The sequence below is a fragment of the Prionailurus bengalensis genome, chromosome B1 (genome assembly GCF_016509475.1).
Source record: "Prionailurus bengalensis isolate Pbe53 chromosome B1, Fcat_Pben_1.1_paternal_pri, whole genome shotgun sequence".
NCBI classification, from domain to species: domain Eukaryota; kingdom Metazoa; phylum Chordata; class Mammalia; order Carnivora; family Felidae; genus Prionailurus; species Prionailurus bengalensis.
The window spans coordinates 8,152,094-8,167,670 of record NC_057344.1 but is presented as its reverse complement, the minus strand read 5'-3'; the positions used below and the strand labels follow the sequence as shown (position 1 = coordinate 8,167,670).

The following is a 15,577-nucleotide window of genomic DNA, read 5'->3' as shown; positions in this document are numbered from 1 at the left end:
TCCAACACATAGGGATGCAGTGACATTTATACTCAGTGACACCTGCCCGGTCTTGGCACAGTGCCTGATGCCTGACGGTGAGCATTCAATAAACTTGGGCTGCTATTTTTACAGACATTCTACAAATGGGAAAACGGAGTATTAGAAGTGTTAATCAGCACATAAAAAAGCTGAACAGCTAAGAAAAGTGCCAGAAAAAAAATACAGATTCAAGTCTTTTCACCTCTTAAACCCATGCTCTCCCCCAGTATCTTATAGTATTTAAAAAAAACAAAAACAAAAACAAAACAACAACTTTCAAGTCTCAATATCAATACCAAGATACGTCAGAAAGTCCAGAGGTAGAAGATATTCTCTCTAGAAGTGGTTAGATATCAATATTCATGTTGATGCTCTCATAGATTATTTTCTTTCCTTCCAATTATTTCCTCCTATATTTTCCTTCAGCTTGAATTCCATGGATTCCCATGGCCCCTTACATGGAGGGTCTCTTTCTATGGAGGGAATCATTTGTAATTAAGAAATGATGCCAGACATTTTTTTTTTTTTACTTGACAGAAGTAGTGTCTATTCATTCATGAGATATTTGAGTCTTACATGTGTGTCACACCATCCTAGATGAGGGATATTTTAAAAAATGGATAATTCCTTAACTAAAACCACTCTGTGCCAGAGTACAAACACAAGTATTTCTAATATAATAAGTACATAAATGTACACTGTGCTCTGCTTTATTGAGTCGTTCATCAAACACTTATTGTGTATCTACTTGGTATTGCTATTATGGTAGGTTAGAGAGAGAGGAAGGTAGACAGGCTCACTCCCCTAGAAAAATCCCGTGAGTCAGAAAGATGCACACGGGACATGAGCTGGTGAGGCAGAGGAAGAAGGCGGGCTGCATCCCTCCCGTCACACACAAGATGCCCGCGTCTGCAGAGGTACAGAGAACTGCATCTGCCATGCCAAGGATGGACTTTGTCTTCAAGTCTCTCAGGAGCCATTAAGAGATACATGTATGACCCGTGATATTTACATTGTATGTTATAGAAAGAACATCTGGATGGCAGTGTAATAATAGAAAAAACATGGATAGCACCGTAGTAGGTAGATTGAGTCCCAAAACAAGAGGTGGAAAAACTGGAGAAGAAGCTTCTGAAATAATCTCATAGAGAAGCAACAAGGGTAGGAACCAAGGCGGTGGAAATGGGGATGGAAAGAAAAGAGACGGAGAGACAATTTTGAGAAAGTCACGACTTGGGCATGGCATGTACAGGAGAACAGAAGCAGAAGTTGAGGGTGCAGTGCATGGACAGTATTCACCAAGACAGGGAACACGTGTTCACAGGAAGAGTGGTATCTCTAAGAAGTCAAAGAGAAATGTTTGCAAGGCGGTAGGATCTGGAGCTGGGAGGGCGCTAAGGTGGCCACTGCCAGCACGAAGCTGATAGAGCGTTGGAAGAGATGAGCCCAACCGAGGAAAATAGAGACAGTAAAAAAAGCAGCAGCAGCCGGCACTATGCAGAATATCAATATCTAAGAAACTGGGAGAAATAATAGTCTGTGCAGAGACTGAGAATAGTCAGAAAAATCAGGGATTCAAAACTAGTTATTACAGAATCCAAAGGATATTGCAAAAGCCAAACAAGAATTCAAGGAACAAAGAAGTGGTCTGAAGATCAAGTCTTACAAAAAGCTCATGAGTTACTGTGACGGACTCCCTTATCTGAAGGACATGAAACGGAGGTAACACTTATTAATACCCTATCTTGCACAACCACTTTGAGAAGGAGGAAGAAGAAACAAGGGAGTGGAATTCCCAGTTACATATGAGAAACTGAATCAGGGGGATTAGGTCATTTGCCCCAACATCACACAACTCAAGAGTGGCAAACCAGAGATTCAGACTAAATTTGGAGTCAATCCATTCCTTTGGGGATGCAGTCATGACTACATTTTTAACTTCTTCACATTAAAAACAAAAAACCCTTCAAACATATAGGAAAGAACAAAAAAATTGCAAAAACAACATATCCCTCCACCCCAATTCTGTCATACTCACTCAAGACAATAACCCAAAGCCATGGTCACCATTCAGCACCCTTCCTTGCCAGAGGTAACCACTGATTGAAAATTGTATCCTCATTCATGCTCTTCCATTTTTATAAGACAAAAGAATGTATAGTACGGCTTTGCTTAAAATATGTTAAAATGGTGACAGTACTTTTTTCTCTGAACATGATGTTTTAGAGATGTAATCATTTTGAGGTCTCTAGGCCCCCTTTGTTCATTAAATACCTGTGTAGTATTCCATTGTATGGATGAATGAATGAATGAGTGAGTGAATGAATATTCATGTTTATTCTACGATACAGACTATAGGGAAGCAATATACTACATACGAGGAAGAGAGTAAAATCAAAGGAGAGAGATGTCACATTTGAAACATAAGTGCCATGAAATGAATTCTACCCAGTGGTAAATTCATTGGTTAATTGGTTATCACTGACAATGTTCCTAAAGGGTTCCTAAAGGAAATAGCACATTCTGGAGACAATAAATCCATGAGAATTGAATCCACGAGGATTGGGTGTTAATGGAAGAAGGCCGTCAGAGATTCAATTAAGAAGGCAGTGCTAAGGCTGTGCTTAGGAAGCTTTGGTTACCAGCCTAGAGAGTTTCACCCTTCCTGTGGAGGTATTGGGGAGCATGCGGAGTGTTTTGGTAGGGGAGTGACAAGAGCATGCTCAGCACAGCCAGGGTACCTTGGATTTTTTTAATGAATACAAAATAGAAATATGTATGATTTCAACCTGATAAAGAGGTTCTGCCAGTCTTTGGGGGAGAGCCATGATGTGGTAACAGAGGAAAAGAAGGGGTGAAAAAAGAGAAAATGGAAAACTCTAGCTTGAAGGCTCATTGATTTTTATTTGTTTACTGGTTTTCATTTCTTTTACGAAGTTGTCAACATTGTTTACTAAGACACAAAATAAAACATATTTGCCTCTAAGAAGTTAGAGTTACCCGGGCTTATTAAGGAAAATTTCATTCGTGTGAGAACAACTCTCTTCTCCAAGGAACAGAGCAAATTTATCGCCCTGGCAACCTTTGATGTAGAACTTGAGGGCTCAGTGTCTTCATTAATCTATAACAGATCCTCAGTCTGAATGCTTAGAAGCTTGAATATCCATTAGGCTTTGATTTTCTCCTTTTAATTATTTCTTTCCTTTTCATTTCAAGATCATGCATTCCATTCTTGCTTTACCAAAAATAGAGTAGCATGATGCAGTTAGTAAACTGCATCAGAGCAGAAATGCAGAGACAATACATCTGCCAGTGAAACTGGGACTTGAAGTCTTGCTCCAGGTGGCCAGAAACTACTTTTCCACTATTTTAAAACATGCATCTGTGTCCTGCCCTGAAAATCCCCTCTTGATAGGTTTAAAACTCTCCTGATCATACGCAGTTATTTCTGAAACCTTAATTCATAGGTCTGCTCATCCTTTTTTTCTTTTTACAAAGCTCGTTATTATCTAAATATTGTCTAAGCCCTTCGAATGAGCACTGATTAACATGAATCCATTTAGCCATGGAACTCAGGTAAGAGTCTCCAGGCCTTGGAGCATATTTTTTCTAACAGGAAGCTAACTGTGCTGACCTGTGCACCCACCTTTGGACTGTCTGGTTTCTGTCTTCTGAACGATAACAGGTGAAAGCACAGCCTTTTTTTTTTTTAAGAAGTTTTAGGCTTACAGAAAAACTGAGAAAAAGGTATAAAGAATTCCCATCTACTCCATACCCTTATTCCCTAGATTCCCCTATTATTAATACCTTGCATCAGATAGTCAAGTGTAATCAAGGGCCATGCATAAAGAACTCAAGACCAACACAATTCAGTCTTTGGAAATCAAACTGTTGCAGTCTTTTCCCCAGGGCTGTGTGGCTCTGAGAGTGAAAGAAAAGAGTTGCCCGTGCAGCTGCTACTCTGACAGCAATCTTGGGAGGGTCTGGGTGGATATGCTTTCAAAATATAATTACAGGTCTGAGTGATTGCAAATCCTAGCGGGTGAAGTTCAGATGACAGCAACAGTTGGCATTTAGGGAACCAAACCTGTATTTGGGTATTTATCCAAAGTATTAACATGGTCAGAGTGCCCCCTCTGTGTTTTCTTAATGGAGTACAGAGCATATTATTGGCTAGCTCATTGGATGATATCAAGATGCTCAGAAGAAATGTAGGAGAGCCCACAGCACATGCTTTCAAACGAATATTACTGGATCACACTTCACATTGAATAGATTTAAGGCAGGATTGCTACTTAAGGAACACGACTGTTATTACAGGTACCACACTTTCATCAGAATTTTAATCAGTTGCATTGTTGTGAAGACACCTTACGAAAATAGATGCCAATGAGAGTACTTGATTAATAGCACAGTTCATGTCACAGAGACAATGTACTATTTCAAAAAGCCATTGAGTGCCACAAGTTGAATGTGTATTCAGTTAATGTTAACACTCATCTTGAATGATCTATGAAATATTTTAAGAGATATTTGGTCAAGTAGATCAGTAGTAGTTTAATACAAATCAAGACCCCGTTCATTGTTTCTCACTTAGAGATATATTACAAAATACATTCAGCTCAGTTCTCACTAATGCCAAACAAAAGGTGGTAATGTGTCTGCATTCCTTAAATACGGATTTGGGGGGTCAGGAGATTTCCAAGTATATAAAAACTCAAGGGGCAAAGAGTAGAGAAGTTGAAAGAACCCAAACAACAGTGTGCAGAAAACAGTCCGCTGCAGTGGCCCAGGCACAAGAGCCAGTAACTCATCCAGTATCAGTAACTCATCCAGTACGCACAGGACATATCCGTCCTTGAAAATCTCAAGAGAGAGATCAACAGCAACATAAGAACGATTTTGATCATTAAATCCATTATTCTGTAACACACATCCCCTTACACTTTTGTTCTCTGCTCTTAACTAGCAGTAGCTAACAAACCAGTGGAGTGAAGTAATGACAGAATTTTTAAGAAAAGCGTCTTTTACCTGCATAAATATAAACGGGGCTATGGTTATGTGTACGGGGGGAAAGTTAAAGTAGGCAAGTTCATTTATTTACATGTGATTTTCCACCGAGATTTACTTTACAAGTAATGGCATAAGCATTGGCTTTGGAGACAAAATGTGCCCTGGAATCATCTTATAAATACAATGTACAAAATAACTAATTTATTTAAACGTTTTAATGTGTTTACACACATCAATGTGCAGAACTTGAAGAAATATCGCAATAGAATAAAAATGCTTTGGAGATTAAGATATGGAGAAGATAAGTAAATGGTGCTCACCCCTCTATCCACAGTAAAAACATTTTCTTTCATTCTAAAATAATACTTTGGAAATTGTGTCTCCTTTTTTCTCACATGATAAGCTTTAAATGCTAACAACTTGCCACTTTTAGAATAGGGATCCTCATTTAATAATTATGAAAATGTAATCTATGCAGATACATGTTTCTTTAATTAAATGGTATCTAGCAGGATTTCAAATTTCAACATTAAAATAGGTTAACATTGAAAAGTAGGAGTTATTTATTTTTGGCAAAGCTTCTAAAGTCATTTTTCTAGAAATTTAAGTTTTAAGAATATTAGAACTTAAAATATTTAGTTCACCTTTAGCAAAGCATAATTAGTAATATCAAGTTTACTTTAGCAAAAACACTTTAGGTGTAACATAATTGAAATTGTTATTCTGAAGACTGTATTTTTACTCAACGTGAATGTGCAAAGTCAAAATGCCTAGTGTAGCCAGATTATATGAAACCATTCTGTAAAACTAGACAGTAGATACCTTGTTGTGACATTTCCAGAAATACATTCCTACATTGGTTTCTATACATGGTCCATATTTTTGAACTTATATTTTTAAGAATGTGAAATATTATAAAACTCTACTTTTTTCCTCACTTCATGGGAAACAGGAAATGTTTTATTTTCATATCTATTTAGGGTGCACAATCTTGTATACCTACTGAAAGTTCAGCACGGATATGTTAGCACACGCTCCTGCAGTTAAAGAAACCATTACTGACCAGTCTCACTTAGGCTAGTGATGGGGATCTCTAGATCTCCGGATACTTCTTTCCATAAAAAATAAATAGCTTAGTCATGTGTTTATCAACTACTATAAGTAAAAAAAGAACGCATTTGACATTGCTACCATATTCACATATACACATGTGGCAGAGGGGGGAAGTTTGTATGTGTGAGGGTGTATACATGCATATTTTTATATACATGTTTATATATGCATATTACGTATATTACAAATATATATGTATATACATAAGTGGCATATAATTGCAGAAACCATCTTTATGGTTGCATTCTAGTAGTATTTTATTATATGTCATTCTTTTACATTAAGAATGCATTTCCCATCCCTTATAATTGATTTGTGATCCACTGGTGGATTACAGCTAACAGCTGGGAGAATGCTGGGTTTCGGTAATGGCAGTATAAATCACGTATTGGCAAAATGAAAATACCCTTCTACTGCAACCACCACAGCGCTGTGCCCTCCTGATACCAACATGGGAGTGTGTTACTTAACTCACGTCTATGTCAAGAGTAGGGCAATACAGCCAAAATGGACTTCTCTTCACTTACAGAAGAGTAATCTAAGCCCATTCAGCCAGGATTAGGTGTTATTATTCGGTAACTAAACATAGCTGCATCTTATTTGATGGAAGGGTAGTAACACTTTGGAAAGGAGATAAAGGAAAAAACGATATTGTTTTAGAAAATTGATACTGTCTAAATGTTATGTGGAACAATGGTTTATGATTAACCAAGAAAATTCTAATGACAAAAATATGTGGAAAGTAGAGACTTGTTCTTGGGAATACGTAAAATTATCGGGAAAGTACAATGTTCCCCAGGGGATATTGTTCACAAGAAAAGCAAGGTTTGGAACAGCATGTAAGAGAGGCTGTCTTCTGTGTAACAGAATGGAGGAAAAGACATACATGCGTAGGTACTTTTCCTTTATTTACAGAAAGAAACACTGAAACCAAAAAGCTACAAAAAGTATCAGCATGCTTAGGACGTGGGTCAGAATGAATCCTCTGAATATATATTTGCTCATAATTTTAACTGAAATCACATAAATGTTTCAAAAATAAAATTATAAATAAAAAGGCATGTAGCATATAAGGCAAATATACTCATATATACTTTAGAAAATATAAAGATTGTTAGTAACAAAGATTTTAATGGAAGTTATTAGTATGAAGTCAAAGAGGAGTACATTTAAAACCCCAGTAATGTTACATTGTATTTGGACATAGCTCTGTGACTGTTTGTTTTTTCCTAAAAATATGTACACGTATCTTTTACTTAAAATCAATAACCTATTTCCAAAGATATACATTGCAAACATATCTTTTATTGTTTTAAATGGGAAGAATTATAAAGTATTGTAGGGAAACCCCACATAACTAATTCCCTACAAAATAACTTAACTATCTGTAGGAAAAGGAACATCCTATCTTGATAGGATCTAAAATGCTCAAACGCTGTTCCCTTGATCATCCAGCAGTTATCATAGTTGTTAACACACAGTTGCTTTATATGTGGTACTTGGATTATTTGCATGCTGAATGAGAAATTAATTAGCTTATGAGACAGGAAAGCAGATAGCACACAGCGTTCAAAGACTTGTTACAAATCAAAAATAAAATTCAAGAAAACTTTCCATCACAGATGGTTTTTCATCAAGCTGGAGACATGACCCTTGAAGAAAGGCACAAGGAAGGAGGGGTAAGGGTAAGACAGTCATTGCCACTCGCAGTGCTGTGGGGAAGGTGTTTTAGGGAAACAATCATACCGAATGGAACCAGTAGAGATTTTGTGGGTCTTGGGGCTCCTGTAGAGACTGCTGGGTGGGAGAGTTCCCATAAATTCTCAGAAGTGGTTGTCCAGGAAAAAGTGGTTGCAAAATATAGATGTGTTTACACCGTTCAAAAATTCCCTTCTGTGGTGCTGTTCAAGACATCAGGCTGTCTTTTAACGAAAGATGTGTCATTACCTCATCACACAGTAGGCCTCTGAAACTTTTCTTAGCACCATCCAAAGCACATGTCCTGTTTGCTTACACTCAGTGGCCCTGTGAAGATGATGTGATGTTCTAACAGTTTGGAATGTAACGCAACACTCTATCACCTGTCGTTCACGATACTGAGTGTGGAAGATATAATTGTATAATTATTTCCCCTGCACCGACCTCAGCTGAACAATTAGGTAGTAAGAGATTTATATACACTCTAAGTTAGGATATTAGGAGCCAAGAATCCTTCTTTTGGGTAAACATTACCTACAGAGACATTCTGTGGGATATACACGCATTTTCTAGTGCCGTGCCCCGCAAAGGTCAGTGTAACCTGATGTCACTGAACGGACCTAATCCCAAATGCCATTTTCCAACAAGCAGCATTAGGGCCCCTTGAAAGAATGGCTGATTCTGGGGGTAGGGGGGAAATGGGCAAGATGAGCTTGTGACAGCTGTTCATGCCAGAGAAGCTTCAAACTAGAGGGCTCATTTCATACAGGCGTCAACATGAAGGTGGCCCAGTCAGCCAACAGTGGGACAGCTGCAGCAAAAGAGCACTTGGTATACTTGACTGAAGCCCGTATGTTCATAACGTTTACCGAAATAATGAGGATAGAAGAAAAGGAAGGAGAGAGGGAGGAAAACCTAGAACAGCAGCATTAACAAGACTTCGATGCCTTTCTGGTGGAGTGTAGAGTGGAAATTTGCATTAATGGACACTTTATAGTTATAGGTATCTGTGTTTCAGAAACATCAGGAAAGGGGCACCTGGGTGGCTCAGTTGGTTGAGCATCTGACTTCAGCTCAGGTCATGATCTCACAGTCCGTGAGTTCAAGTCCTGCGTCGGGCTCTGCGCTGACAGCTCAGAGCCTGGAGCCTGCTTGGGATTCTGTGTCTCCCTCTCTCTCTGCCCCTCCCCCACTCACACTCTGTCTTTCTCTTTCTCTCAAAACTGAATAGACATTAAAAAATAAAATTAAAAAAAGAAAGGTCAGTAAAGGTGTTGAAGATGTTTCCTATCGAATTATTTGAAAAAGCCAAAAGTAGGAAGCAATTTCATTAGCTACCAATAGGAGATTCATAGCACATCCATTTGATGGACTACTGTGTCACCACTAAACAGTGGATGTAACAGTACATGATGATGTAACCTATGAAGAGATCCACAATATATTGTTGGGTGGAAGAAAGAAATTCCAGAGTGATAGAAGAGGCTTATTCCATTTGTACACAAGCTAAACCACTATGCGATTATACAAGTAAATGTACTTGCCTTAACCCGATAAAAGTCTGGAAGTGATACAAGACCACACCACCGAGAGTGGTCCCCGCTGGGCTTAGAATTTGGCCGCACATGGGGGTGAGGAGGGTAGTCTGAGAGGGAATATTCACATTTCACTTCATACATCCTTCTGTCATGGTAAAGCTTTTTCACAAGCATGCATTGGCTTTGCGATACGTCGGTAAGAATAGAGACGATCCCTTCTGCGTACCAGTTAGACTATTAATTCGTGTGTCTCTCTCTCCCCAAGGTGCCAGGCTGCAAACAAGACTTGCCCCACAAACTACATCTGGAATGATCACCTGTGCAGGTGCCTGGCTCAGCAAGATTTTATTTTTCCTTCTAATTCTGGGGAAGGTAAGCAGAATGATGTTTTAAAGACTAACTGCCAAGGGTCTCTATTTGGGTCAACAGATATGTTAATATTAAAAGCACATGTATGGTATTCAGATCATCTTGCTCTGAAATAAGTGACTACAAAACGGGCCATTTTCTACTTGACAGTGGGATTATTTTGAATTTCCTTGTAAAGGAACATACCCATGTTTGTGCACAACCCTTCAATGAAATACACGAAGACACTTTTAAATGCTTTTAATTGTTTCCCACCACACCCGGCGCTAAGTAAGGTATAGTAAAGATGTCTGACTGTGTTTGTCTAGACTCTACAGATGGATCCCATGACATCTGTGGACCCAACAAGGAGCTTGATGAAGAGACGTGTCAGTGTGTCTGCAGAGGGGGGCTCCGGCCTTCCAGCTGTGGACCCCACAAAGAACTAGACAGAAACTCATGCCAGTGTGTCTGTAAAAACAAACTTTTACCCAACTCATGTGGGGCCAACAGAGAATTTGATGAAAACACGTGCCAGTGCGTATGTAAAAGAACCTGTCCAAGAAGTCAGCCCCTAAACCCTGGAAAATGTGCCTGTGAGTGTACAGAAAATTCACAGAAATGCTTCTTAAAAGGAAAGAAATTTCAACATCAAACATGCAGGTAAGAAATCTTCATAAATCGTATTCACTTGTCTTACTGAGAATAGTTTTTCTCAACCAAAAGAGCGGTTGCTTTTTAGAATGAGACCAGTTAAGTTCTGGGAGGCGAATTCTGTTATTTTCTAACCAAGGTTAAACTTCCGTTGAGACCGTGTTTACTCCTGAGAAAAACAAGACAGGAGCCCTGGGAACCCAAACCAGATCCAAGCTCTGAACACGCGCTAATCCTTGTCCCAGAGGCTGAGGCTGTGATAGTGGTAGGGAGACAGAGGCGCGGGACAGTCCCTCGACGAGCGTTTCTGGAACATCCGAACGACACTCAACTGCCCCCACCAAAAATTATGATGCCATCATAATGCAGGACACCTGTCCTCAGTGCAGTAACGTCTATGCAAAATATTCAAAGGACAGGATAGTGCCACTAATTGTAGAGTTGTATCGAGAAAGAATGACAGTTAAGCTGAATAGTGGCGTTAGAGAAATAAATCAATATATCGCTCAAGATTATTCAAGACTCATTCTTGAAACGTGGATTCTGCCCCCTTTTCCACCCAGAAAAAGAAAATGAGACCGTTGGACTCAGACCCTTCCAGGGTTGAGCTGCTTCCTCTTTAACCTGAGGGCGAGGTGGTCTGCATTTTAGCCAGATCGGTGTCTCCGGCATTTTCTTCAACCTTGCTCCGCCAGACAGGCCTTCTCTCTCCCGTACTTTTGACGTCGTCAACTACTTTTCTTTCCCCTCAGCTTATGAGCGTTCCCGGACTTACATCTCATTAGCATCTTACTGGGATGCCGAGCGTATGTTAGCAGCAAAGCTCGGTCCTCTTCGAACTTGCGCGAAGACCTAGGCACTTGCCAATTGTGTTCGCCTCTTGCATCTGTCACATATTTAACCAGCTGTAACCGACGTTACGCCCTGGCATTCCATGAGAAAGTTCTATGGAAGGTATCCGTAGACTCCACTGCCAAATTCAGTGGACACGTCGGTGTTCGTGTAACCTGTCCTTTGTGTACTTTTTCTCGAAGCTCCCCTCTTTGTCCTGGCTGACATAACATTTCACTCTCCTCGCTGCCCTTTCAGCTCTCAGACCGTCGGTTCGTCATCACCAACACTGGCTTCTCTTCTTCCGGCGCACTCTTTAAAGATGGCAATCATGCCCTTGCAACAGACGAGCACTCACATGACTTAAAACTTAAATTGGGGGGCTGGGGGAGACTCTTGGGTGGCTACGTCGGTTAGGCGTCCGACTCTTGATCTCAGCTCCAGTCGTGATCTCATGGTTCTTGAGATCGAGTCCCATGTCAGGCTCTGTGCTGACAGCATGGAGCCTGCTAGGGACTAGGGATTCATTCTCTCTCTCTCTCTCTCTCTCTCTCTCTCTCTCTCTCTCTTCTCTCTCTCTCTCTCTCTCTGAGCCTGCTAGGGATTCATTCATTCCTCTCTCTCTCTCTCACTCTCTCAAAATAAACAAACATGTTTAAAAAATTCAATTTCATGTATCTACAATTTCCTACCTACATTAATGTTTACTACTTTTCCCAATAAGTAAAATTTCCATCTTTTTGATGCTCGTGAGGCTTGTGTTCCTGTTCCAATTTATGTCACCGATGATCTGTCCACAGTAACATTTTAGCTGCTGCATAAGGGAACTTCAGTGAATGTAGGTATCTCATGGATGACATTGTGTTCTTCCATTACTGTGTCAGAGTATCTTATAGGGATCTTGTGTTTCCTTTTTAGAATATCTTGAGCAACAACTGTATCCCAATTTTATCTGGGTATCTGCCTCCCAGAAGGATACTTCAAAAAGGCAGAATATTGTATATACTAAGTCTTACTACAGATTATTAACCATTTTGCACAGTGAACCCTTCTAAGAGACCCTACTATACTTGGAAAGCCTGATCTTATCTTTCCATGAGACTAAACCAGCTACCTTACTTGTCTGCAGAATTCTTATATTAACCTAAGAGAAAAGATTTCCATCTTTGTAATTCTCCTAATAGTATATACGTTGTTTCATGAAGACTTTCTGTTTACTGAAGCGCTGTGTTCATTTTTCTAAGGATATACTTCCAGGTGTATATGTATATATCGAAGCAAAAACATATAATATTTTGAAAATGTGGACACTCATTTCTTAATATGTATTCCAAAAGTGTCGGAGAGGGGCAGAGTATATATTTTTTGTCCACTGCCTTAATCATCAGCTTCCATTGATCATTGAGAATTGCATCTTTTTAGTAAAGGAATACCAGTAGTCCAACAATAATGCATTTGCACTTAGAGGAGAAAAAAAAAAAGTAACACTTGAACTAGATATGTTTTCCAGAGCACAAGAAATGACACTTCCAACTCACACGTGCAGGGTCTCTGTAGCGTGCTTTTGATCTCCCTGCCAGGCCACGCTGCCTTACGCCCTGGACGCCCATCCCGTTCTTGCACCGGCCATGTCTCACACCCCCCCAAGCTTCTTCAGAGGCAGCTCCCGTTCACTGGAGCAATAGGGCCTTTGGAGCATCTGTCCTTTCCCCACTGGAAGTCCAGGGTGGGAAGAGAGGGGGACCCAGGGAAGCACCGTCCCTCTCCCCCTCCCCCAGACCACCTTCTTCTCCCCTGGAGCCCAGGCGGAGAGGGACAGGGACCCCGTGGCACAGCCAGCTGCCTGCCGGGTGGAGAGAAACAAAGGGAGGGCGGGGCTCCCCACTGGGGCCCACGGTCATCCCTTCCAAGTCTGGGTTCCGCACGAGCACCCAGACTCCTGGGGACTGCGCCACGCCTCTGGGCTCACGCTCTATCTGCAGAACTTCGACACTCACTTTCCCGGTCTCTCTTTTATGCTCCTTTCATCCACAAAGCAGAGGACACTTCAAAAGAACCAGTGCTCACCTCACCTCCCCCTCACATCTGCTCGAGCAGCAACACTGGTTTTAGGCTTTTGCGGTCCTCCTCGGTTTTCTAATTCTCAGCCTCCAACTTCAGAAAGACAGAAACCTAAGAACAGGTCTATGGTCACATGAGTAACTTTGTTCTCGTTTTAAATGCAGAAAAACAACTGCGTTTGTAGCATCGTGAATCCGTTGCGTTGGTCGTCAACACAAACGCTTTCCTCTCTGTTTTCCTAGTTGTTACAGAAGACCGTGTACGAATCGACTGAAGCCTTGTGAACAAGGACTTACATTTAGTGAGGAAGTGTGTCGCTGTGTCCCTTCGTACTGGAAAAGACCACACGTGAACTAAGGCTGCACTCTTTTCCAACTTGTCACCTGGCGATCCTGGAAGACCGTGTTGCCACGCTCGAACTGTCCGTGAACAGAGAGACCTTTGTGGGACCCTGTGGACCACGACAAGTCAGGGTTCGCTGGACTTTGTGGACAACTTTACAGAAATGGACTGGAGCTCACCTGCAAAAGACCTCTTTTCAATGACTGGTTTTCTACCAAGGACCAAACAGCTGAGGTTTTTCTCTTGTGATTTAAAAAAAAAAATAATAATGACTATATAATTTATTTCCACTAAAAAGATTGTTTCTGCATTCATTTTTATAGCAATAACAATTGGTAAAGCTCACTGTGATCAATATTTTTATATCATGCCAAATATGTTTAAAATAAAACGAAAGCTGTATTATAAACTGGTAAGTTCAGTCCATTACTATCTTACATGATGAGCAAAACTTGATGATATGAAAACGTGCACCTCCCCCTGCCCTTTTTCCTTTCCTCTAACCAGACGTCAGATTTTTTTTTTCAACGTTTATTTTTTTGGGGACAGAGAGAGACAGAGCATGAACGGGGGAGGGGCAGAGAGAGAGGGAGACACAGAATCGGAAACAGGCTCCAGGCTCCGAGCCATCAGCCCAGAGCCTGACGCGGGGCTCGAACTCCCGGACCGCGAGATCGTGACCTGGCTGAAGTCGGACGCTTAACCGACTGCGCCACCCAGGCGCCCCAGACGTCAGATTTTGATGACTCTGAAAAAGCGTGATTCTAGAAAACAAAGTTTCAGAGAGACAACATTTGCTATTCCATTTTATTTAAATTCATCTCAATATATTTAATAATTATAAATACTGTAGCACGTGACACTTTTGAATTTATAACCAAGTGAGTCAATGTGGAACATACTATTAATTCGTCTGCTTAGTATGTCCCCAAGATGAAAGTTATGCCGTGCACTAGGATGATTCATTCAGACTCTTCGTGTGATTTACTGTCCCTCAGTATGTATTAAAATGGCTTTAAAATATTTCACTCAAAAAGAATCTTTCCCGGATATTTGACTTCTTCTGACCAGCTCAAACACTTGGTGTAAGCTGAAATGCTCGTTTAAAATACACTGGAGATCATGTTTAAATGCTCTTCTGTGTTAAAAAGGAAACATTTTCATAACACAATTGAAGTGTTTATTTCATTTTTAAAAAAAAAAATTTTAATGTTTATTTTTGAGACAGAGACAGAGGGAGACACAGAATCCGAAGCAGGCTCCAGACTCTGAGCTGTCAGAACAGAGCTGACGCGGGGCTCGAACTCACGAACCGTGAGATCATGACCTGGGCCAAAGTCGGACGATCAACTGACTGAGCCACCCAGGCGCACCATCGTTTTTAAAAAGGCATTATGCTAAAATGCTTTTCTCTGGGAACAAATATTTTGGCTACATAAATGTAACCAGATGAGTAGTTTGCATATGGACAGGATTATTTCCTGGTATGACACAGCTACAGCAATACATAAAAATAATTAGTCCTGAAAGAAGAAAATTCTATAGTTATATGAAGATAAGTCTCTTAAACCTTGCAAGTTTAACAAGAACATCTTTAAATGGTGTAGGTGACTGCTCAAAACAGTAGTACTTGTGTTTTGCCATAAAATAATTTGCTTTCTTGAAAAATATTTAAACAGAGTGAAGCCTTAGACATGCCCTCAGTGTTTTGAGTATTGACTTCTAAAATAATGTTGTCCACAGTGTTTACAGAATTCCACTTACGTGCTGTGCATGACTTTAACATCTTATTTATAAATTAAGACTCTTCCTGTATTAGGGGAAGATGATCTTCTGAAATTCTCTCATTATACATTTATGACCATCTTCCTGTTGATTTGTGAGGACGGCTCAAGTCTTCAGGCAGAAAATACCTGTGTTGTACATTCAAAGTTCCAGCCAAGGTCTAGGGTATTTTC

General features: G+C 40.3%; 1 protein-coding gene across 1 annotated transcript in view; it reads left to right on the top strand.

Moving 5' to 3' along the window:
• The window catches only part of VEGFC (vascular endothelial growth factor C), a 109,074-nt gene extending 95,046 nt beyond the window's left edge, over positions 1-14,028 (top strand). The window contains exons 5-7 of the mRNA XM_043557921.1: positions 9,649-9,755; positions 10,061-10,394; positions 13,520-14,028. Coding sequence (XP_043413856.1) covers positions 9,649-9,755; positions 10,061-10,394; positions 13,520-13,634 — 556 coding nt within the window. The 3' untranslated portion in view covers positions 13,635-14,028. The remainder of the gene's footprint in view (positions 1-9,648; positions 9,756-10,060; positions 10,395-13,519) is intronic.
• Positions 14,029-15,577: the final 1,549 nt, after the last annotated feature.